Below are 26,267 nucleotides of genomic sequence, written 5' to 3'. Positions count from 1 at the left end.
GGAGGTATGTCTTGGCAGCCCAGTCTGGCTCAGGCCACGGACTGGCACCGGGCCGTGGACCACGGGTTGGGGACCTCTGCACAGATAACTGAAATAAGAAGTATGTGCTGCCAAGTCATTTCTGACTTATGGTGACCCTTTTCAGGGTTTTCTAGGTAGAGAGTATTCAGAAGTGATTTACCTTTTGTTTCTACCAATCCTTTATCTACAAAGAGAGATAATTTGCACTACGGTACCTGAGGTGAAACCTGATACCCCAGGATGATGCTACCAATTTGGAGTCTCTGTCTTCAGTCATTACTGAAAGCAGATTCTAACACTGCATGATCCGGTCAAAATATGTTTTGGACTTTTGTGTTCCTTCCCTCCTGCTCTTGTTTTTAAATTTCACATGATGATTGCACAGCTTTTTTCCCCATCCTTTTTCTTGTGCAAGGCACACTTTGCTGTTAACAGCTGCTAAAAATGCAGGATCTCTGGCATTTTCTTGCATCTGGCTGACCTAGTTTGTGGCAAAAAAAACAAAATGAGTGGCAGGGATGCTTGATCACATAGAAGAGAGGAAGTTTATAATATAGAACTAGCTAACTAGGACAGCAGTATTTTCTAGAGACATGTGAAGCACCACATCCTGTGGTTTTGCACAATAGAAAACATGCACCCAGATTAACTCCTACTGTTAAAATTAGTTCATTGCCTTTCAGCAGTACTTCTTAGTCTTTTTTAGAATCCAGGACCCATGTATAATGGCACCATAAACTTAGTTTTACCAATTTATTTTTCGTTCTTAATCATACATAGACAGTGATTTTCCAGCTTTTATCTCTAGGGCAACTGACTGTGAAATTGAGCTCTTGTATCTCACATAGCTGCACAAAACAGGAAACTGTATAATGCAAAGCGTATAATGCAAAAGTCAGAAATGCTATTCCTTTTGCGGCTGCCTCTCTTGGACTCTCTTAACTCAGGGTTGGAGAGCTACAGATTTTGAGATTTTGCTGAAGCACAACTCCCCATCATCCCTCACCATCAGAGCTTCAAAATAATAAGGCATAACTTTTGTTTTTATTCATCACATTACTTTTGAAATGTAACTTAGTTGTATACTTAGTTTTTTTTAAACAGCAACTCATATAGGTATAGGTAAAGGTTCCCCTTGACATTTAGTCCAGTTGTGTCCGACTCTAGTGCGCAGTGCTCATCCCTGTTTCCAAGCCATAGAGCCAGCGTTTATCCATAGACAGTTTCCATGGTCACATGGCTGGCACGACTAGAAACGGAACGCTGTGACCTTCCGACTGTGGTGGTACCTATTAATCTACTCACATTTTTACATGCTTTTGAACTTCTATGTTGGCAGGAGCTGGGACAAGCGACGGGAGCTCACTCCATCGTGTGGATTCGATCTTACGACGGCTGGTCTTCTGACCTTGCAGCACAGAGGCTTCTGTGGTTTAACCCGCAGCGTCACCACATCCCTATATGACTAACTCATATAGTCACCTATGATTAGTTACAGTACTTTAAAAAAGTAACAAGTGTATAACTGAGTAACATTTCAAAAGTAATATGCCGAGTAAAATCAAAAGTTATTTGATTGGTGTAAAGGTAATTGTGACGTTTACCACGTGGCCCCTGCTTGTTTCACCAAACAAGGAGCTCACGCGATGTCCTCCCACCAGCACATACCAATTGTGACATTCCCTCTTTTCCTCACTGCCACCAGTGGATTTCCTTTATCCACGATATATAAAGAACTTTATTCGGACACTTGTCTGGTTACTGCCAACAGAACTTATTTATTGAAGTTTATTAAATTTAATCAGAATCACAGATGTTCTTTGTTTCAATGGATACAATCAAATCATTAAAATGTCATATATCTTGCCACATACCTAATCACCACCTGCTCTATCTATTTATCTTGACCAGCTTATCTCTATTAGTATCTGTTCTCACTATCTCCCTGACTTTCTGTCTCTCTCTGCAAGTTCTATATCTCTCTCTTCATCTCTTCTGCAAAACCTTCTAATATCGCTGACTCCGTCCCTCCACTCCTCTCATAGGTTCATGCAAATGAGATCCTGAATATAAGTGTCAGGAGTGAGGTGGGGCAGTCATCACAGTAGTGTTCCTTAGTTAATTTAAAATTTTAAAATTAAGGGTATTTTGAAGCAATCACACAGAAGTATAGGGAATGGAATGAGCAAGATAAGTTAGTTCTAAAACATTATAATATGTATAGACAATCAAAAACTTTAAAACAGTGTATGGAGCAATGGGTACAAAGAGAAACTTCCTATATTATGCTCAGCAGATGCTATCCTGGCTACAGTTTCTGGAAACTACAGTGCAACAACATCAGGAGAGCTGCAAGTTCTTCACCCCTGCTTTAAATCTAGGAGGCCTTTCTTTGTTTGTTTGTTCAGTCGTTTAGTCATGTCCGACTCTTCGTGACCCCATGGACCAGAGCACACCAGGCCCTCCTATCTTCCACCGCCTCCCGGAGCTGTGTCAAATTCAGCCATTGCTTAATTAGTCAGCTGGTTTATCACATTTTTATCCTACCATTTCTCCAGGGAGTTCATGGTGGCATATATGGTTTGTTCGTCCACACCTGTTTGTAGCATTTCAAACTGCTAGATTGGCAGGAACTGGGACAAGCAACAAGAGCTCACTCCATCGCGTGGATTTGATCTTACGACTGCTGGTCCTCTGACTTTGCAGCACAGAGGCTTCTGCCGTTTAATCCGCAGCACCACCACGTCCCTAAGTGCCTCTGAGGAATCCTAAATAAAGATCAGCTCTGCTAGTAGGTCTTTCCTGACATTTTCTTAGTCACATCCTACAGCAGAAGCCATGGTCCACAGAGAGCTTCCAAAGCATCCGAGGGATCTCATTGTTAAAAGGTATCAGTCAGGAGAAGGGTACAAAAGTTGTACAGTTCATTGTTGTTGTTGTTTAGTCGTTTAGTCATGTCCACTCTTCATGACCCCATGGACCAGAGCACACCAGGCCCTCCTGTCTTCCACTGCCTCCCGGAGTTGTGTCAAATTCATGTTGGTTGCTTCAGTGACACTGTCCAACCATCTCAACCTCTGTCGTCGCCTTCTCCTCTTGCCTTCACACTTTCCCAACATCAGGGTCTTTTCCATGGAGTCTTCTCTTCTCATGAGATGGCCAAAGTATTAGAGCCTCAGCTTCAGGTCTGTCCTTCCAGTGAGCACTCAGGGTTGATTTCCTCCAAAATGGATAGGTTTGTTCTCTTCGCAGTCCAGGGGACTCTCAAGAGTCTCCTCCACACCAAAATTCAAAAGCATCAATTATTCGGCGGCCAGCCTTCTTTATGGTCCAGCTCTCACTTCCATACATCGCTACTGGAAAAACCATAGCTTTGACTATGCGGACTTTTGTCGGCAAGGTGATGTCTCTGCTTTTTAAGAGGCTGTCTAGGTTTGTCATTGCTTTCCTCCCAAGAAGCAGGTGTCTATTAATTTGGTGGCTGCTGTCACCATCTGCACTGATCATGGAGCCCAAGAAAGTAAAATCTGTCACTGCCTCCATATCTTCCCCCTTGTATTTGCCAGGAGGTGATGGGACCAGTGGCCATGATTTAGTTTTTTTTTTTTTTTTTTTTTTTTGATGTTGTGGAATGACAACTTCCTGCTTTGACAGTCAGATGTTTTCACCACTTAAAGAGTTCCTTCTTCCCATGACAAGCTGTTTGCAATGTGTAGTTGGGTTTTTACCTAGGTAGCCCCCATAGGCAAAAGGGAAAAGGGAAGGAATTCCATGCAATTGCTAGAAGAGTGTTGTTGGAGCAGCAGCAATAGGAAGAAAACCAATAGGCTTTAAGTGCCAGGCTTTAAAGCTATTTCATACAGGACACTTACACTTCTTCCTTCTTTAGTATTGCTTACTCTGAGATTTGTTTCTTTCTTGAGACCAGGAGAGACACTGAAATTCCCAAAGTTCTACTACCTCTAATTCTCTTTCTTTCTCTGGTCTTTCTAGGAACTGGGTTGGGCTATGCTATCTGGGGGATTCTGAGATTTGCTACAGTATCTGGGGAATTATTTTATTTTATTTATTTATTTATTTATTGGACTTATATACCGCCCCATAGCGCTACAAGCACTCTCCGGGCGGTTTACAATTTTAATTATACAGGCTACACATTGCCCCCCCAGCAAGCTGGGTACTCATTTTACCGACCTCGGAAGGATGGAAGGCTGAGTCAACCTTGAGCCGGCTACCTGGGATTTGAACCCCAGGTCGTGAGCACAGTTTTAGCTGCAATACAGCGTTTTAACCACTGCGCCACGAGGCTCTTTATGAGATTTGTAGTCTAAAACAATTAACTTTCTGCTGGGAGTCTGTATCATCTGTACAGTATTCAGCTTCAGTTTAGTGCTGTACTGATGAACAGAATAGTCGTATACCTGCATACTTGAGGACAATAATCTTATATTCCATAGAGAGGCCCTAGATTACCCCACATCTGGTAATGCAGTTCAGTTTATGCAAGCAGCAAAACCAAATGCTAAAGCATTTGTAGACTTCTTATGGCTCTTCATAAAAAACTGTCTTCATTTACTTAACAAAACCACATGTCTTCCTGTGCCATTTTTGTTTTGTTTTTTTTGTCATAATTGCCCTATTCCTGTATTTGTTGTTATTCAACTTTATAATATAAAAGAGTTTTGAGTTGCTTTTTAAAAAAGGTCCCTCCAGACAGGTTCCTTAGCATATTAGGGTTAAGAGATCAGACATTTTCTCCCTCTGTTCTATCTATCTATCTATCTATCTATCTATCTATCTATCTATCTATCTATCTATCTATCTATCTATCTATCTATCTATCTATCTATCTATCTATCTATCTATCTATCTATCTATCTATCCATCCATCCATCCATCCATCCATCCATCCATCCATCCATCCATCCATCCATCCATCCATCCACCCACCCACCCATCCACCCACCCACCCATCCACCCACCCTCCCTCCCTCCCTCCCTCCCTCCCTCCCTCCCTCCCTACCTACCTACCTACCTACCTACCTACCTACCTACCTACCTACCTACCTACCTACCTACCTACCTACCTACCTACCTACCTACCTACCTACCTACCTAATCTTCCTCAACTAGTGGCAATGCCACTACTCTGTTGGCAGGGAGTTTTCACCTTTTTTCCCCTTCTGGGAAAGGGGAAGAGTTTAACGTGACGTTTTCTAACTGCTCCTTGAATTTACCATTTGAAGAGAAAGGTTTTGTTTAAGCTGATTATAAAATGGTCCCCGTATAAATGTTTCAATCATTTGTTGGATGTGTTTGAAGAAGCGGATTGTAATACATGAAAACACAAACTGAAATAAATCTGTTGGTCTTTAAGGTATCACAGTATTTTTGTTTCGCTTTTTGCTTTTCTTTTCTTAACTCATTTTCATTCATGTGTTTCAGTCATGTTTTAGAGGAGACATGGGGCAAGTGTTGACTGTGCTGCCACCTAATGCTGTTTCTTTCATTATTTTTCTTTTCGCTCAGACAATTTTACTACAACATTCCATCTCACCCTGCGTTATAGAATAGATAATGTTAAGCTGCCTTCAGCAGATACTGGTAAGAATATGCAGAGCTTTCATTATAAACATTCCCTTTATGTTCCACTGATCATTTGCAAAAGATTCCTCAAGGATGCAAGAAAATATCAGCCCAGAACTTTGGTTATCTGCTAGTCAAAATGAAAAGGTGAAAGATGGGTACACTAGAGGGCAGCAGAGCTGATATCTGAAAACTTTGAGAAGAAGTTTAGAAAAAGTTAGAAGGAATGAGATCCATGTATATCTGTGCATGGTAAATCCCATGCTGCTGTTTTGTTACATGCTGTCAAGCTGATTCTAACTCATGGTGCCCCTAATAGAGTTGCCAGGGCATGTGAAATATTCAAGGAGTGGTTTACCCTTGCCACCCTACCTCCAGTGAGTTTCCATAGCTGAGCAAGAATTTGAACCCAGGTCTCTTGAGTCTTAGTTCAACACTCTGCCCACCACATCATACTGACTTCATGTATGTACTGGATTTTAAACTGGTATTCTAATCTTATTTTGAAACTGCAGGGGCTAAAGTGGGACTAGGAAACCTGTGGCCCTCCAGATGTTGCATTCCAGTTCCTATTTGCCACTGACAAGACAGCCACATAGCAGGAATGATGGAATCATTATTTTACTAACTCTGGGAGGACCACATGTTTCATATGCCAAGGATAAAGCATTACCAATATCAAGGACTACAAGTCCTTAGATAACCAGCCTCATGGTGCAGTGGTTAAACCGCTGTACTGTAGCCAAAACTGTGCTCACGACCTGGGGTTCAATCCCAGGTAGCCGGCTCAAGGTTGAATCAGCCTCCTATCCTTCCGAGGTCGGTAAAATGAGTACCCAGCTTGCTGGGGGGGGGCAATGTGTAGCCCGTATAATTAACTTGTAAACCGCCCAGAGAGTGCCTGAAGCACTATGGGGCAGTATATAAGCAGCACGCTTTGCTTTGCTTTGCTTTTTTATGCAATTGTCTGTGAAAGGCAACAATTAATTTAATAATACTGTACACAATGTCATGTGAAGCATGAAGCATGGAGGCAGTGGTGGATAACCCCGATTAGGTTGGTGAAAATATTTTCCCCTCATACCTCGCCCCTGCCCACAGGCTATACATTCCCCAGAAAAGGGCATTGTTAGTGATTTATTTAAATAAAAAACTGATAAGGTTAAGGTAAAGGTTCCCCTTGACAATTTTTGTCCAGTCGTGTTCGACTCTAGGGGGCGGTGCTCATCCCCGTTTCCAAGCCACAGAGCCAGCGTTTTGTCCGAAGACAATCCTCTGTGGTCACATGGCCAGTGCGAGTTAGACACAGAATGCTGTTACCTTCCCACCGAGGTGGTCCCTATTAATCTACTTGCATTTGCATTCTTTCAAATTGCTAGGTTGGCGGGAGCTGGGACAAGCGACGGGAGCTCCCTCCGTCGCGTGGATTCAATCTTACGACTGCTGGTCTTCTGACTCTGCAGCACAGGCTTCTGCGGTTTAGCCCACAGCACCACCACGTCCCTCTAAAACTGATAGGCGCTTTCAATTTCATTGGCAGGTCCTTAATGGACACCACATCCCATTCCATTCTCCACTTCTCTAATATGAAAACTGTACATCCTTGAAACTTCCATCAACAGAAATGGAGCTTTATTGAGCATACTTTTTTCAAAAAAGCAAATGTGAACTTAAAGCACTTTCTGGTTGATTTAATTGTGAAAGGCTGTACTTTGTCCCTCTCCAGCGAGCTGGGTACTCGGTTTACCAACCTTGGAAGGATGGAAGGCTGAGTCAACCTTGAACTGGCTACCAAAGCCAGTTGGGATCAAACTCATATCATAAGAGTAGACCTTTGATCTAGATGGGCGGGGTAGAAATCTAATAAATAAATAAATAAATAAATGAATAAATGAATGAATGAATGAATGAATGAATGAATAAATAAATAAATAAATAAATAAAATAAGCAGAGGCTTGACTACAGTTTAACCACTACACCAACTAATTAGAGGATTTTAAGTGGTCTGACTAGCACTTTTCTCCAGAGGTTTTGGATTATTGCCTATTGATTGTAATCAAAGTGCACAGTCTTTCTCAATCTCTCTCTCTCTCTGTTCCCCCTCCTCCCCAGAAAGTTAACTTTCAATAGCAAGAACATTCTTGTCCTGTTCCATTACATAAGAGTGGATATATTCCACAAACTGGAACATCTCCTATCTCCTGCCATCTCCGCGACATGTCCCCAAATCCTCTACCAACATAGCCACCAGTCATGATGACTTCAGAATTCTGGAGCTGAAGTCCACAAACAGAAAGTTTCCAAGTTAGTCAATCAGGCAAAATGCATAAACACTCCATTAGGATGAGCATGAACCTCAAAAGCCCCCAAATAAACCTCACACAGATCTTTATTTTTATCTTCTTTTATTTAAATCCCCAGAGCTGGAAAGTAGATATTTACAAAATGCTAAACAAGGTCTGGCAACAGGTTAGCTCAAGCCTGGAGGGGAAACCAGTGAAGTAAATTATAACATTCTAAGCGCAACTCAACCAAAATTAAAAGCTTGCCTGTATAGTTAGATGGGTGTTGATTACATGATGTAATTTCTCTCTGACATTCTCTTCTTGGGTGAGAGGAGTAGATCCTTCCCAATGCAGAGAAACCATATTGCTTTTCCTATTGAGAAAAAAAGTGGACCAGGGTTTACAATAGGGAAGAACATTTAATTCTCCATTTCTGGGGCAGAGCAAGGAGCTCAGGGACACTATTAAGTACAGAGCAGTACCCTACACAGATCCTTCATGCAAAATGATTAGAAATTAGTCAAGAGAAAGAAAAGTTAAATAAGTTGTTCCAGGGGCAGCAGCGAAGAAATGAATGTTTCTTGCATTTCCTGTTGCAAAGTCATTGATTAAATCCTTCAAGTTTTGTGGCTGCAGCACCACTAATTTCAGATGCAGGGAGAAGGAAAGGCGAGGGTAGAGAGAAAAGTCGGGAAAAGTGTAGAGAAGCAGAGGCTCCTTGCTTTGCTCTTTTAAGAAGGGATTAAAGGGAAGGGGACCATTACCCTTTTAAAGCCCTTCATGGGCTCTCTTATCCGTGGTTGCTCTAGGAACCATGATTTTCCAGGTGGCTGGGAAAAAAGGTGAAAAATAAGAATAAAGCAGAGCATGCAGCTCTGTAGACTGCTGCTGCTCTGGCCATAAATCCTTCTGTTCTACCTATACCCTTCATTCTGCAACCTGGCCTTACAGTTTACATTTCCGTATCAACAGAAATTGGGTTGTTGTTTTTTCCCCCCACAGAGAATTGTAGAAATAACATCAGACCTGGAGAAGGATTGAGTTGGAGTGTCTCTGAAAGAGCACAGGGTGGTTTGGGCACACCCGTGTGTGCCCTTCTTCATGCATGGACTGTGGGGCAATACACACTCCTAGTAAAAATATTGCAAGGTAAGAACTACATTGCCCACTAGATGGCAGATAGAGCCTTGAGATGCTGAGTATAATGTGGCTAATATTGGTTTTATGATGCCTCTTAAAAGAGACATATATTGAGTGCAGGGGCCCTATTTTCCCCTCCTTAATTGCTATTGAAACCCTGTAAGTTGGGGCATTTGGAGAACCACAGACTAGTTTTAAGGACACAGATTTAGTGATTTGCAAAGAAAGGCAACATTCAATTGGGCGACTCTTATTTATGTTTGCAAGTTGACCTGACTCACTAGAAATAGGCTCATTAATAAGGATTTCAGGAGCGGGTTATACATGTACAGCGAAAACAGCATGCATGAATATCCTGCTAAATGTGTAGGTTACTGCCGGATATGGCCTTCAGAAATGTTAAGCGGATTCGAGGGAGCTTAAAGGCAGTGAGTGGAAATTAGCCACGTCAACCGATAGGAAAAGAGGAAGACTTTGTTTTTCAAGATATTACGCTCATCTAGGTTTGTCTTGACAATGCTAGACCAAGATTCCATTTGTTGCCCAAGTTCTCCAATCCAATCTGGAGACAGTTTAAGATTCCCCAGTTTGTCCTGGAGCAGTTGGCGATTTGCAACTGGTGATTTGCATTGGAAAACAAAACAACAACTGTATAACCTTTAAGTTTTTGCTTTGATGTTTTATTGATTGACTGACTGATTGATTGATTGGACCACCCATCTAACCAAGGGCCACTCTGGGCAGCTTGCAACAAAGAAAAACTTAATGCTGGCCACGATAGAAAGGTGTTCGAACACACAGTGAACTGCAGTTTGCTGTATAATGGGACTGCGTAGCTGCAGATTGGTCAGAGTGCCGACAATGACCCCTGTGCACTGCTGAAAGCTCCTGCAGTGGGAAACATGAGCATTAGAACTAGACCGTGGAGCAATGAAAGAAGGTTGCTTAGTCTGATGAATCATGTTTTTCTATTAGATCAGGTGGATGGACATGTGTGTGCGCGTCTTTTACCTGGTGAAGGGATGGCAGCAGGATGCACTATGGGAAGAAGGCAAGCTGGTGGAGGCAGTGGTATGCTCTGGACAATATTCTGCTGAGAAACCTCGGGTCCTGGCTTTTCTGTGGATGTTAGTTTGACACGTACCACCTACCTAGAAATTGTTGCAGATGTTACAATGGTGTTCTCTGATGGCAGTGGTCTCTTTCAGCAGGATAATGCACCATACCATGCTCCAAAAGGTGTTCAGGTATGGTTTGAGGAACATGAGATCAAGGTATTGCTTTGGTCTCCAAATTCCCCAGATCTCTATCTCATTGAGAATCTATGGGATGTGCTGGGACACCAAATCTGATCCATGGAAGCACCACCTTGCAAACTGCAGGACTTAAAAGATCTGCTGTTAACAACTTGGTGCCAGATACCACAAGACACATTCAGAGGTCTTGTGGAGTCCATATTTTGATATATAAGAGTTCTTTTGGCAGCACAAGGATGATTTGATGTAAGACAGTTTCCCTTATGTCTACGGTGGAAACACAAGCCAGTGTTATAGAGTGGAGAAGACTGTTAAAACACATTAGATGCAGGCAAATTTGATTCCTGGCTTAGTCAAGAGGTCCAACTTAGTGATTTCCAACTAAGCACACACAAAAAGTTACAGTTTCTCAGGTCAGAAACAGTCCTTAAGACAGCCAGTAATTAGACCTGTTAATGTTATAGAGAGGTGATTAGGATGTTGTTTTGTGGTTTGCAAAATCAGACTTCAAAGGAATCTTGTGCTTAGGTCATGAAGATAAGACACCAAACAAAACAAACTACTTTGCATCAGCTTAGAGGTGAGAGAAACTCCTGCCACGACACTCAGATGCTTCCATTAGTTTAAAGATGGCCACAGATGGCCTCTAATATCTGTGCTTGGCTTCAGTCTAGTAGTGAAGTGGGAAGTGCAGGCATTCATCATAACAATTAACATAGTCAGCCCTCATCCTGTATGAGAAGAGTTAAAAAAAGTAAAGAGCTAGGTTGTTTTCTATCAACAAACGAGGAACAGATCTTTTGTAAGGATCATGGCTCTTAATTGTCACTTCAAGACCAAATCACCCTCAAATCTGTGGTGTTATAACAGGGAAAACTGGGAACATTATCTACTGTTCCTGGAAAATCAAATTCTCTCCTGGTTATCATGAAGGCTTAAGCTAAGCTAAGAGGAAGCAGGAAATCTGAGGAAGATGCTTGGGTATACCATAATCCCAAGGTGTTACCAAGGAAGTTTCAGGGTGTATCCCAACAGGCCATGGCTCCACTGCACCACTGCTTCAGTTACACCTATTTTATATAAAAAAGATAAGGGGTATGAAACAGGCAGCATTAAAGTGCCCTGAACTTCTTAAAGGCAAACTGTGACCCAAGCCACTGCTTTGCCCAGTTAACACTGCAGTCTCTCTTGTCAGAAATTGCTAAAAGAAGATGAAGCACTGTTTCAGCTTCCCATTTCTTTGTTCTCCTTCTTCCTCAATCCATTGTTCTGCCTTTTTTTTTTTTTTTTTAGCAAGGCTGGCTCTACCATTAGGTGGAATAAGACTGCTTTTACAGACAGCTGATTCTAGGAGGCAACAGTGACATCACTCATTTCCCTTTCCCAGAATGCTCTGGCCATTGCTGTGTATATTGGATGATAGACCTGCTTGTGTCATACAGTCTTTGTTGCATTCTCTGAAACAGGCCGCTCCTTTGGGCTGTTAATGGGGGAACCTTGTCCTGTCATTAACGTTGAAATAAATTTAAATGACTGATCCAGTTTATTTCTGAACAAGCAATGCAGGGAGGGGAGGGGGAGGCAATATCTTGTCCTTTCCCTCAGGAAGCAAAACATTTTGGGCTGACCTGGCTTTTTAGCTCTCATCCCAAATGCTTGGGATGAAGTTAAGCTGATTGGAACTCAAAGCCGCGTGTCCACCCTTGTTGAACAAAGGCATACATCTGCAGATTGTGAGGAAAATATGTAGCACTTGAAACCTTGAGGGCACTCAAGTAGCTCAAGTGAGAACAACAGCATGCCACGAATAATCTGTCAATGGGATCTGGACTTTATTTTGTGTTTTGTTGCTAATATGGACACATTCTTGTTAAGTGTGGCACTAGGCGACATGGTGGACAAAACTGGATTCCCAATTTGCAAAGCAATGGGCAAGATGCTAGCTTCTTTCTTTTGTGGTTGAATGTAGCTACTTTAGGAGGTTATAGCGCTTTGAGACCAGTCTCTGTAACTCCATTCTATTGAATTCTTCAGTTTGTACTTTGCTGAAGTAATTAGAATTCTTTGCTAGAGAGCTTCCCTGAATTATAGTACTAGAGCTCTTTAAATGAGAATTTAAACTACCTCAGTAAAGCTACACATGGTAGGGGCTCTTAAGATGCCATCACAACAGTTAACGTATCAAATTGCTATCACTGTGAAATGCACATGCACTTCTCGTAGAAAATGACCATTTTAATATTTCTATCATGAATGAATATTAAAATGGTCTTTGTGATTCCCTGCTTCATATATCCAAACTAAGTATCACCTGTGAAGGATCATGTGTCCTTTGACATCCTCTGGCACTCAGATAAAAATGTTAGTCACAGAAAACAGGCTTTCAAGCACATAGGAATGGTGATAGATGTGTGTACCAGCTATAGACTACAAAACCCATGGTACAAAGCAACTTTAAGAGAGTTTAAAGGCACAAAGAAAGAAGATGGAAAAAAAACAGAGTGCTAGATTCCCATGGAAGCTGGGTTGTACTCTAAAATTCTGATTTTATCCTAGTGAACCCATAAATTTTAGTGTCATGGGCACAGGAGATGGCATTTACAACAAGCATACTTTAATTGTCATTGAAGATAGCTTTCAGTGGGACCAAACCAAACCAGAACCACATGTTTTTGAGCTGCATGCCTCGTCTTCTCCCACCAATTGCCTCACTTCTGCAGAGCTTAGAAAAGTTATAATTTGGTGCGAGAAATGCCACAATCTGCTAATCGCAGTTGCTGGAAGCTTTTTAGTCCACTCCCAGCTTCATATTTCTGAGCTTTAAGGTTGAGTATCTTAAAAAAGGTAAAGGTAAAGGTTTCCCTTGACACTTTTAGTCCATTTGTGTCTGACTCTAGGGGGCGGTGCTCATCCCGTTTTCAAGCCGTAGAGCCAGCGCTTTCAGTTGTCACAGTTTCCATTGCCATGTGGCCAGTGTGACTAGGGAACGCCGTTTTACCTTCCCACCGAGGTGGTAGCTATTTATCTACTTGCATTAGCATGCTTTCAAACAGCTAGGTTGGTGAGGAGCTGGGACAAGTGACGTGCGCTCACTCCGTCACATGGATCTTATGACTGCTGGTCTTCTGACCCTGCAGCACAGGCTTCTGCAGTTTAGCCCACAGCACCACCATGTCCCATAGGTTGAGTATCTTAGCTTCCTTATTTCACAGCTGTAGCTCATGGATCAGATCAAAGGTTTGAGCTAGCCTTCTGCTGGCCTTCAGTCACCTCCACCACAGCAAGATGCACAGAGAACCAGTGTCACTTCAGCAGGTGCTTTTTCTGTGTCTTGTGTATACATGTGGGTGGTGCTCAATGTCATCCTGACCACTCCAGGAAGTTACTTGTGCTTATACGTATGAAGGAGCTTCATTGCATCACAAAACTGAAACATGGAATCCCACGATATACAGAAACAACTTTGTGATGCAAGAAGGTCATTCTCCATCCTGTACAAACAATACAAAGCAGCACAGTACAGCCACCTGACAACAGAGTGAAAGACCAATGCCAAATATTTATCTCTTAAAACTCTGTGTAGGCCTAAACATTTCCTGGTGTGTTTCATTCGTGACCACTGCTGGAATGTTTCACACCAGTATTTCCTAATGACTGACACATTTTCAGTAGAATGACAGGTGGGGTTGAAGTAGATGGGGTATGGAAACACTAGAGATGTTTGTTGGAGAAAGCATTAGTAACCATGCACAGAAACAACCGAGAATTTTAGGGCTTTAATAGTATGTGATAGCTGCAGTATTGCTCTGTTGCTCCACAAGAATGTAACAAAATCTCAGATCCACCGGCAAGCAATGTCTTTATTATGACCAAGTATAATTTCATAGGTGAAGGTAAAGGTTTCCCCTGACATAATTTCATAGTAATGTGTAAATTAAGATGGTATAATATGGTTGTTGTGGTGGTTACATTCTTGCAATTCGCCTCTCAGTTTTGGCTACCCAATGTATAAATGACCTTTAAGAGATGCTTACATTAATGCAACACAATAGTTCCATAGAACTTAAAAAGCATTACATTAATAGCCAGGCTCAGGTCTTGCAAAGTAACGACTGTGGTTCCCTTTATTTGATTAAAAAAATACAAATAAAAAGCAAGCAAAACACATCCACCAAAACCATAAAACTGTTTACAACTCTCAGATCTGCCTCTTGTCTTAGCTGGTGTACAGGAGATATGTAAATAAATCACACGGGGTTAAATCCAATTGCTAATCCCCAATAGAACAGATAGATCCACAAGATTAGCAGCTAAAATAGTATGTCAACACTTATGTAAGGTCAATTTCCTTAATAGGTTGTCTGCTATATTTGGGATAGGCTATTGTATTCATGCTGTATTTTTTCTATATGCAAAATATAGAGTTAAATTTTGGATCCTAAAGGGTTGCTTGTACCTCCACTTAAGACTTTAATCATAGGCCCTTCTCTATGTCATATGTACTAGGTGGCTACTTAGGAATATAAACTTCAAAATATTAGGTTTTTTGGTACTGTCTCTAAAGAGGTTCATCTAATGTCTATTTTGGCACTTTTCAAAGACTGTTTTTTAAAACATTCCAATATTTTTAGTTTGTTTTATGTTCAGATCTGTTTTTCACTTCTGACATTGTGTGATCTTATGCTGCTTCAGTATAATTTGTAGTTAATGTTTGTATTTTGTGTGTTTTAACTATTTCTGAACTTCTTGATCTTTTCAGCCTTGATAATTCATTGAATGACAAGATATAAAAGCAGGGTTACATCCAGTTTTAGTCCCAGCCAAGGAGACCCATTGAAATGAACATAGTATTTGTTATGTTGGTATGGTTAAGGATAATCAATGGAATGTAAACACTACTGATTTCAGTGGATCTACTCCAGTCGGAACTAAGGTTTGGATGTTGCTCATCACAATAACATAAGCATGGAAGTCAAGCATGGATATGTTGGTGTATTTCAGAATTTAAATGTAAGAAAATGTTGTCAACATAACATCAAATTAAGCTGTTGAAAGTAATATATTGAGGCCCTAATTCCATTTCGCATCCTGTATAGTAAAGCCAAGATGGATTTGGAGGTGGTAGAATAGACAACCATGTTAGTGTGCAGACCATAAATGATATTTTAAAAAATACTTATTTAAAAAAATTGCTACAAGTACAGAAGTAGCAGAACACAATGAAAGTTGGGTTAGAACGAGTCTCCTCTATGTAGTATTTTTATTTTTTGCTTTTTTCCTCCCAGGAGTTTTGCTTTTCATAAAACATAGCCACACTTTCAAAAGATGTATCCCACACTACAATTCTCTAGTGGTATTTATTTTGTGGACCAAATATGTTTCTGTGCATGTAGTTCTCCCATGGCAGATATTAAAACATTTTTCTCCACCTGAGAGGCTCTCCTTAAGACTTCCTTGTTTTCATTGCTGCTTGAATTGTTTTATTTAAACATTTCTCCAATTTCAAAAGAACAGTAGATTGTTTGACATTTCGTTACTCACTAGTTTCGAATGTAAAGAGAAATTTTCACTTGCGTACCACAGATTGAATTCATTGAGAATGTCGTACAGAATAGATTACCATCTTTTACCACCTTCTCCAACATCTCTTAAATTTGGTTGACTTTTATAAAAAGTTTTTCAGTGTCAATTTTGTGATAAAAATACAGGTTCAACTCTAGAGAAGACCAAGCAGGATTCAGTTCATGAAATGAAGAGTGCTAGTAGCATGCTGGGCACTGGAAGATATTTCATTGGTGGTTTGTTTATAATGACATATAAATCTAGAAGGATATGATTCTGTGTCGTGCCTGACAAGGCAGGAAAAAACAAAATCCAAACCAAGGATTCTCCCCCCCCCCCCCAACTTGCTGGCAAAGAGACAAGACAGATGGTGGTGCCATGCTGGGTTTCCATGTCATTTATGTATTTATTATTTATTTATTTTATTTATTCTATTTATATCCCGCCTATCTGGTCGATACGATAAACATATAAACATATCTGGTCATGATAAACAGGCTATGGAGCAAAGGTCCTTGGTTTATTTATCCATTCCTACTGCAAGTAGCAGAGATTTACCAGCATGGATGAACATCCTGGTTTATCCTCATCGAGCTGAAATGCTCTTGGATTCTGATCTGTTTTGATGCCTGATGTAGGGACTTCACATGTTTCCCTTGAATATTCTAATACTCCAAAAGATGGACTTTTTGTCTTAGAAGGAGGTTGTAGGAGCAAACATGCAAAGAAAGGCAGATTGTGACCCTCCCAAGAGTTCTGGAGGCACCTGTGGGCATCAAAATCTGAAATGATGGGACATAGGCTAAGCAGTCTCATTTTGCCCAGCCTTGGTGTTCAGTAGAAAATCTATGGGGACCGGTGCAAATGCTTCTGGCATTTCGTATGTTCTATGAGTGGTTCTCAAGTTTGGGCCCCCAGATATTCTTGGAATAAAAATCCCAGAAACCTTTACTACTAGTTGTGCTGCCCAGGATTTCTGGGAGTTGTAGTCCAAAAACCTCTGGGGAACCAAGATGGAGGACAGACACAAAGCATACCTATGTGAACTCATTGAGAGCCTATATCCTCTCTCATACACATAAACACACACACACACAGATACAATCTGACCCTATATGTTAAAGATTTTTTTAGCCCTTGAACCAGCCACTTCCTAAAGTTTTAATCTGGTCATTCTTTTTTCAATTTAATTATTCCATTCTCCCTTTCAAATTTAAGGGAAAATTGCCATTTTGCTTCATTAAAAATACAATACTTTTAAAAAGAATATATATATGTACACAAAAGAGGAGTGCTTTGCTTCTTCTAAAATGCACATGGAGGCAATTCAGTTCTTCCTGCCTGTATGAAAGAAATGAGGACAAAAAGAAATGGAAAAAAAATAAGTCACTGTTCAAGAAATGAATCCAGGTAAGATTATTTTAAAGGTTACATGCGCCTCCATGCGTTCTCTAGTTTGCAGCTGTTCTCCCCGTTCCACTAAAGATCTGGTGGGGGTGGTCGTAGTGCTGCATACATATTTACCAAAACTGTCTATCTCCTGATGCACCAAAGTATTGTGAAATAATCCTGCGGCTCATTAGCAGCACTTGTGCGAAGATGGGGATTATATTTATTTATTTATTTATTTATTTTATTTCTATCCCGCCTATCTGGACATATTAGCCCACTCTAGGTGGCTTACAATAAAGAACAATATAATTTTAAAAACATTGCACCTAGACTAAGATAGAAATCAAAGAAAGATATAGGAAAGGAAAAATCGTCAGGAGTTTTCTGTTGGGAAGGCCTGCCTATACATCATATGGAGCAAGGTAAGGCCTGGCGATAGTCTGCAATGGTGTATCACATGGGGCAGAGCAAGGCAGCTTGCCTCAAGTAGTAGGGCTGGACTGCCATAAAAGAACAGGCAATTGAAACTTATTTAATTTGTTATTGTAGTGGGACTTGTCCACTTCCAGTGCCAAAACAATATGGTGGGCTTGGCTGTTCTGCATCTTGGGGTTGGGGATTGCCTCCTCCACCTCAGGCAGCAAAACATCTTGAGCCTACCATGGCCTAGCTCTACTATTAGGCAAGGCAAGGCAGCTGTTCCAGATGGCAGATGTTGAGTTGTGGAGGATGCAAGCTCCTTGGTTTCTTCATTTGGCTTTTGTACCTGGAATTGTCTTTGTTTCAGGCAGTTCAATGTCAGGGGTCAGCTCAGTTTAGAGGTTTAGTGACTAATGACAAAGAGAGGATCTTTCCCACAGTGATACCATAAATAGGATTATCTTTCTTAACATACTGCCAAGTTGGTTTGCCAGATCAGCACTGTCCCCTTTCTTGAGATTAGAGGGCCAAAGCCTGAGGCGAAGAGATGGGTCTTCCTGATGTCACAGAGGCAAACCCTTGCAAAATACTGTCTGTGTGACAGGCAGACAATGCAGACATTCTTAATGAATTTGAAAAGCCCGAGTGTGCATTCCAGCAGCTACAGCTCTACAGCACCTAAGATACCGAAACGTGTCACTTAATTGCAGACCTCCACCCACTACATTCACATGAGTAAAAGATATTACCGTAGAGGCTCTGTATTCCACGCCTGTCATCTTCTGGAAGTTGGAAAGTATTTGGGTTCCTGTAGCCATAGGTAGGGTACATCAAAGCACCACGGACATTTGAATGAGCCAAACCCAAAGAATGCCCAAATTCATGAGCAGCGACCAAGAAAAGGTTAACTTCTAAAACAGAAAGCAAAGCATAGGAGCAGTGATTATTAATTACGTCATATGAGATATATATCACATACAATGGTGCCTCACTTAACGAGCGCACCGCATAACGATGAAATCGCATAGCGATCCATTTTTTCGGATCGCTAATGCGATCGCTTAACGTTTTTTGAATAGGGCTAAATTCGCTTTGCGAAGACCGGTAAGCCTTTCACTTACCGATCTTCGCAAAACGAAGCCCGACGATCAGCTGTTCGGCGGCCAAAATGGCCGCTGGAAGCCCGGAAATGGCCCAAAATGGCCGCGCGCAGCGTTTTTGCGCCCTCGTTAAGCGAGGCGAGGGCGCGAAAATGGCTGCCGGCCATTACGAAGCTTCGCTGAACGGTGAGTATTTGGCCCATTTGGAATGCATTAAACGATGTTTAATGCGTTCCAATGGGTTTTTTTGATCCGTTCAACGATGCTTCAGCATAGCGAAGGTTAATCCGGAACAGATTAACCTCGCTATGCGAGGCACCACTGTATTTAGAGGTATTACAAGATTCAGGAATAATAATGCAAAATTCAGTAGGAGCCATGTACCAGCGGGGGATCAATTCCAAGCCCCCCCTGCCAAGATGCTAAACTATATTAACTATTTTAATAACAAACCCTATGCATAACAGGGCATCTGACTCCCTCTAGTAATGACATTGTGGAAATATATTTCTCTTGCAAATACTATACAGTGGGCCCTCTACTTACGAACTTAATCCGTTCCGAAAGTCCGTTTGTAACTCGAAAAGTTTGTAAGTCGAAACCAATTTTCCCATTGGAATGTATTGAAAACCATTTAATTTGTCCCGGCTGTTTTTGGTTCTTAAGTCGAGCAGCGGTTTGTAACTCGAATCATTAGTTCCCATAGGAACTAATGCAAAGCTGCTTAATCCGTTCCTACCACTAGGGGCAGAAGTTTTTCTTTTTTCTTTTTTTGCCCTTTTAACCTAAGATGACTTAGATTTTAAAAAAAGGAAAGAAAAGAGGGAGGGAAGGAGGGAACAGACACCTTTTCACCAGAACTCCTTGAAAAGCACATTTTCAGCCAAGACAAGGCAAGGCAAGCACCTTTTGGGGGGGAAGGGGCAGCAAAGGAGAGAGGGAACAAGCACCTTTCAGACAGCAGAACACCTTGAAAAACACTCCTCAGCACAAAGAGAGACATGGCTCTGAACTCCATTTCTACCCTGCTTGCAGATCACTACTACTGCTACTACTACTACTACAAATTATAAAAACTTTGACTGGTATTATATAACAGATGCTAGTTTTAATCAAAAACCTAAGTATTTGTTAAATGTATTCTCAAAGGCCTTCACAGCCGGGATCCAATGGTTGTTGTAGGTTTTTCGGGTTGTTTGGCTGTGTTCTGGAGGTTTTTCTTTCTAACGTTTTACCAGTCTCTGTGGCCGGCATCTTCAAAGGACAAGAGTTAGAATTTACTCTTAGCATTGCTTCCTTGAATATTAATGAGATGATGCTGATTAATGTTGTAGTAGTGCTATTTTTAATTTTTTAATTTCTTACCATCTGGCATAGCGCTAGTTCAGTATGACAGAAAGAAAGAAAAACAGACTAGATTGCCAGATTTCCCCGTAGCCTGACACATGAACATAGAGAGGAGAGGGAGGGAGATGAAGAAAGGAAGGGAGTGTGGGATGTGGCAGCTCTGGATGGGAAGAGGGAAGGAAAACCAGTGAGTGACAAAGAGAAATTTACCAGAGAAATTGACGAGATCAGCAGCCTCTAGCCTTGCAAAGGAGGGATTACTTTCCCCCAACCAACCTCTGTCTAGACTGCAAGGTTTCTCTGCAGCCCAAAACTGTGATCCTGGCATTCATTACTTGACAAACTCCACAGACACAATTTACATTGACAGAGATTAATTGTAGGTTGCATCTCCATGCAATATTGTAATTCCTACCTGAAACACAAAGGAAGGAGCAGAGACCCGGGGCTTGTATTTTTATAGAATGGCTGTACCTCTGTTAGTTTCTGACCAGACCTCATCTTCATCGAAGTGGGCATCTCCACCCAGGCCTGATCCAGGTGCAAAAGCATGAGCCAGGGTTCCGCCTCTCCCATCAAATGGATAGAAGTCACCATGGGCTGCGTTGGAAAGGAAGGAGAAATCAAAATATCACCTGCAATGCAAGAGATGGTCCCATCTGCAGCTTGAAAAAGTTGCTTTCACCCCCAACACAATGCCCATAATCCACTCCAGCTCTGAAATTCATCAACAAAACCAAACCAAAAACTTAAGCCGTCTTACCCCCAGATGCAAACCAAATTTCTATATCAGCAGGTCCTGTTGTTTTTGTGAACTTGAGGGGGGTCACGTCACTCCACACCTTTAATGCCTTTGCCATGGTCGTTTCCACCGTACGCTTAGACAAATCATCAGTGTAGTTTTTAATCCTTTGAACAGTGAGGGGGGGAAATGATGTAATATTAATTTGAAAACAGTTGGAATCATTTCTCTAAAAGCTAAAACAACATACCTGTAAGTCAAGGAATTCCTATTCCATTTCGGTCTTTCTGGAAATGTACTGTATTCTAAGACGTCAGGAACACCGCATCTAGGCTGTTCCATGATCTCTGCCGTTTCTTCATCAATTGTTCCCGTTATGGTTAAATGAAAGAATTTCTGCATCTTTTTAATTTGTTCTTCAAGAGTTTCCTTGATTTTTTTATCCAGATTTGGGAAAAACCTGTTGAGGTAATGCTGTATATGTAGGGAGAGAGGGAAAACAATTCAGTTTGTTTCTGTCACAGTACAATCCTATATATGCCTTGTAGCATGGGAAAGTTCCAAAATACTCATAGCTAGCAAGGTAGTCCAAAAGTTAACTTTTACAATATCTGCTGAATCTTGTCAAGAGTAAATCTCTTAGGTTCAACAGGACTTACTTTCAAGAAAATAAATGCAGAATTACAACTTATTATACTGTATATCCCTCAAAATATCACAAATTAAGATACGGGATTCTCATGTGCTTCTGAACTCTATACTCTGTAGTTATGTTGTTAAATTTTTAGATCTGTATCCCATCTTTCAGCCAGTTCTGCACCCTCTAGATCATGAATTAAAATTAAAGGCATAAAGACTGCTAAAAAGAGCAAGATTTTTTTTTAAAAAAGCAGCAGCATGAAAAGAGATCTAAGGATAATGATAAATGTTTGTTGTTGTTGTTTATTCATTAAGTCGTGTCCGACTCTTAGGGACCAGAGCATGCCAGGCCCTCCTGTCTTCCACTGTCTCCCAGAGGCAGTAATAAATGTTTAGGTTAAATAAAAAGATATTTATATAACTCTGGAAAGACATATTCTGTCTTGACTCTTGGGAAGCTTCAAAAACTTATTTTGGTGCAGACTTAAGAACACCACATATTTTTCATTTATAGTTTATTACTAATAATTTATACAGCCCCTCCCACTTGGCTTTCCTTTCCCTTTAATGAATGTGAGAGTATTTCACATCCCTTTAAAAGCAACCACTAATAAAGGCCCCATGTCTGAACCTAGATGTGAAAGAAGGACTGCTTATGTCATTCCTAGGACAAACATAATCTCTCCCTTTGACATTTACAGTACTTCCAAGTGGAGTGTGTGTTCCATCCACGTTCCTCCACTTAATGTATGTCTACAGATGTATGCATTTCTCAGTTCTGTGTCGTTTTGAGCCACCCCTTATTCAAAATTCTCTATGTGTTTTTTTCTCCAAGTGAGAGCCAGAGTTAGTAATGCTTAGCAAAGACCCATTGAAATAAATAGTTATTCCTGATAACCTTAGTGGATCTATTCTGAGCACAATGGAGCCAATACCTAAGCTTATGACTGCAGCTGTGATGTTCAAAAATACAGAAAGAAGCCATGCATTATATTTCCTAGGTAAAAATCACCAAAAAGTATCCTGGTAATGGAACCTCTTCTGAGAACACAGCAGCAGGACATGCCCTCCAGGTACAGTTCTATGCAATAGCCGATAATCCAATGATAACCACATACCTGTATGAATTTTGGATCCTTGGCTGGGTGTTTTCGGCGTATCGGAAAGGCAGAATTGCAAGACAGCAACATAATAAAGCACAGCAACATCACATGTCTCATGGTGGAAGTTATCAAACACAACACACTGAAAAAAGCAAGTCTTTGGCCTTGATGTCTCACAGCCCAGGAGACCAATGCTTATATAAGCCTGACCAGTGACATGCTGTAAAAGTCTGAATGACTCACTTTGAGGCATTTGCCATTTTTTTTATGTTCATGTTTCTGAAACATTTTTTTTCAAGTGTCAGAATTCCAAAACAATTATGAGGAAGCGTTAAATGATATCCACTCCCCTCCTCCTCCTCCTCCTTGTTGACATTTCAATTGATGTCATACTTAACCAGGAGCCACTTTGCACCCCCTATTTTCCATCCTATTTCTTCTTTCATCTGCCAAAAACACAGGATGAATGAAAGTTGGCTCCGAATTCAGCCAATACATCTAATGTACAACCTCACCTTCTTTGACTTGCCCAACCTTTTTTTTTTAGCTTTGCTAGTGAGACTTATTACAACATGCTGTTTTGCAGAGAAAGCTGGACGAGTACTCATTAAAAAGCAAGTAACCTGTTCTCTGTATGGTTCAAATGGTGTCAAGTAGCACACTTCATTGAAAGGGTTCCATTGAGAGAATGCTTTTGTGTCTTGGGTCTTTTCCAGATGGAGCTTTTGTCCACCTCCAAGTATTCAGTTCCACACTGATGTTATCAGTATTTTTCCACTGCCATCCATATGATGTTCTTCTTATCTTACTCTATATAATGCATTTTCCAATGACTTTGATCTCCTTTCTCTTTCTTCCTGAAAGCATGGCTTAATTTGTACACTGGTGGTGGAATTTAAGGTTTCCCATTAGAAGTCCATGATGAGAAACATATTCCTTAAAGCAAGGAAAATTGGGTGTGTAAACAAATCTATGGAGGCAAATCCTAGTAAATCCCCTGCTTTTTGCCATCATGGGGGTAGAACAAATGCTGTGTCTGGAAGAGCTCTTAGATCAGACATGGAGAACATGGGACCTTCCCATTATTGTTTGACTTTCATTGGCCCCTCTCAGCATTAGGAATACTCAGGCATAATAGGCATTAAAGGTAAAGGTAAACCCCTTGACATTTTTTGTCCAGTCGTGTTTGACTCTAGGGGGCGGTGCTCATCCCCGTTTCCAAGCCATAGAGCCAGCGTTTTGTCCGAAGACAATCTTTCGTGGTCACATGGCCAGTGTGACTTAGACACAGAACGCTGTTACCTTCCCACCGAAGTGGTCCCTATTTATCTACTTGCATTTGCATGCTTTCGAACCGCTAGGTTGGCGGGAGCTGGGACAAGCGACAGGAGCTCACTCCGTCGTGTGGATTCGATCTTACGACTACTAGTCTTCTGACCCTGCAGCACAGGCTTCTGCGGTTTAGCCCGCAGCGCCACCACGTCCCTCTCTCACAAGGAAGTTCCAGTAGTTACGTGACTTCAAAAAGAATACCAAAGTGCCCTTCCACATTGTTGCCTATTTTGGGGAGGCTAAACATTAATCTTTAAACTTTAAAACAGGCATTGCACTCCAATAACCTCCAACAAAACTCCCCCTGCAAGCAATGTAGCTCCTTGCCTGTTAAACTGTTGGAAATTCGAAATGGTTTGATGTTATTCTGTAATGTGTTTCCCCCCACGGACCAGCTTTTCACATGTTGCAATAAAGTGACAAGCAGAGGAAGTTCAACTGACATGTTATGTTCTACTGTACCTTTAGTGCAACACACACTGTGGAATGTTTTTGTTGATGTTATTCATTCTTTTATTATTGTTATGTTGCTGTATATCTCAATTCACTTACCTGCCACTGGAGACCAAGGCCAAGGTCATCAACACCATTGCATTTCTAGTTACTGTGTACCAAAGAAAGAAAGAGAGAAAGGAATATTTTTAGTTGTGGCCTTCTCCAGTGCTGGCATGCAGAACCCAACAGATTTTCCTCATAGTAACATGATAAGGTGGATAAAATGCAGGCTGATAGATAGAAATTTTGAGTTGAGGAGCTGGGGTTCTATGAGAGGGGTCAGCAAAGTTAGATGAAAAATATGTTACATATGATATTTTTGAATGCTTTTGGGCTAAACTGAATTTTAGGCCCAACTGAAGTAGTAGTGAGTAGTAACTAATAGTAGTAATGAGTAGTAACTCATTAAAATAAGTGGGGATTTATTTATTTATTTTATATGCCGCCCACACTACCCAAAGGTCTCTTTGGGCGATTTGTTAGTGTTGCCTAAGAAATTCCTCACATATCTATGACTCTACTCTACTCGGAATAACAATATATATCCCTGTTTAGTGCATTATTACCCAGTCAACAGAATGCTCTACACATCTTCCACTGCATGATCAGTATGTGTCCAGCCCTCCATGGTGTCCCATGGTGCCCTACAAGCCTGAAAGGGTTCTTCTGCTCCCATTTTAAAATGAAAACATCAGTTATTTTTATTTTGGTATAGATAATTTGTCTTCATCTGGTACATTGCTACTTATAGCTAGGTCATGGCTCTGAGGACCAGGAACCAATTTCCCACCTTGTGCTCCACCGGGGCAATGCTTAGTGACCCCCCTAAGAGTCCCCAAATCAACAGCAACAAATGAAACTGGAACACTTCCAGGAGAGGCAATTTTACTTTTTTCAGCATTTTTGTTTCCTAGTTGGGGACAGGGGCCCAGTTCATAGACTGCAAAAGCCACTTGGACAACATGAAAAATTGGCCCAATGTTGCAACTTCTCCACTGATGACAGTGATCTCCGAATTTTCGAATTATCCAGTCTCAATTAATATGGATCTCATGTCTTGAAATAAGGGAAGGGGGGGGAATTAAGATGATTAAGTTGTGGATTTTGCTCTGTCAGCTTCATTCCCACCGCCTGTGACTCAGGTTAAGCTCCTCATTTAGATAAAATCAGATGGTGACTGTTTATCTCTAGTGTGTAAATAATCCTTGACCACCTTGTGGGAACTAGACTGCTTTATCTAACAACAGATTTTTGTAATGTATCAGAGGACCTGGAAAATCCCTCTCTCACAAGGAAGTTCCAGTAGTTACGTGACTTCAAAAAGAATACCAAAGTGCCCTTCCGCATTGTTGCCTATTTTGGGGAGGCTAAACATTAATCCTTAAACTTTAAATTATTAATGGTGAGTTATATTATTCATTGATTTGAAGGTTTTTGTGAGTCTTTAATGATGCCTCGGATCAAGACTCAGCCATGCTTAGAGGAGAACTGTTGAAGTTATTGAGACAAGCTGCGTTTAGCTGACATAAATGCTGCTGATTTCAGTGGGTCTACTCTAAGCATAACTAAGCCAGGTTGCAATCCAGTGCGTACAAAGCAATTTGTTTAAACGAACAAACCAACCCACAATGGTGATTTCTCCTTGCATGCCCTTCAAATTTTGGCATGTTTACAGTGAGGTCGGGTTTTATTTGAATGAAACAAAGTCCTTCTGTTTTTGGGATTTATATTGTCTTGAAGTTATGTTGTTCTTTTGGTTTAGTGGTACTTGGCTAATGCAAAGGTAGAGTGACAATGTAAATATACATAAATGAAGACATGCTTTTGGTGAAATCGCCCCAGGCTG

At 41.0% G+C, this 26,267-nt stretch overlaps 1 protein-coding gene across 1 annotated transcript; it reads right to left on the bottom strand.

Annotated features, from left to right (window-relative positions):
- Positions 1-16,233: 16,233 nt before the first annotated feature.
- Positions 16,234-22,836, bottom strand: LOC110089076 (macrophage metalloelastase). Its single transcript, XM_020811855.3, has 6 exons — positions 22,610-22,836; positions 21,103-21,326; positions 20,874-21,019; positions 20,585-20,710; positions 18,413-18,574; positions 16,234-17,192 (listed from the first exon to the last, which is right to left on the bottom strand). The coding sequence occupies exons 1-6, from the start codon at positions 22,709-22,711 to the stop codon at positions 17,179-17,181; spliced, it is 774 nt and encodes a 257-aa protein (XP_020667514.3). The 5' UTR covers positions 22,712-22,836; the 3' UTR covers positions 16,234-17,178.
- Positions 22,837-26,267: the final 3,431 nt, after the last annotated feature.

The sequence above is a fragment of the Pogona vitticeps genome, chromosome 3 (genome assembly GCF_051106095.1).
Source record: "Pogona vitticeps strain Pit_001003342236 chromosome 3, PviZW2.1, whole genome shotgun sequence".
NCBI lineage: Eukaryota > Metazoa > Chordata > Lepidosauria > Squamata > Agamidae > Pogona > Pogona vitticeps.
Note: the sequence above shows the minus strand (reverse complement) of the source record. Positions and strands in the feature narration are given on the sequence as shown.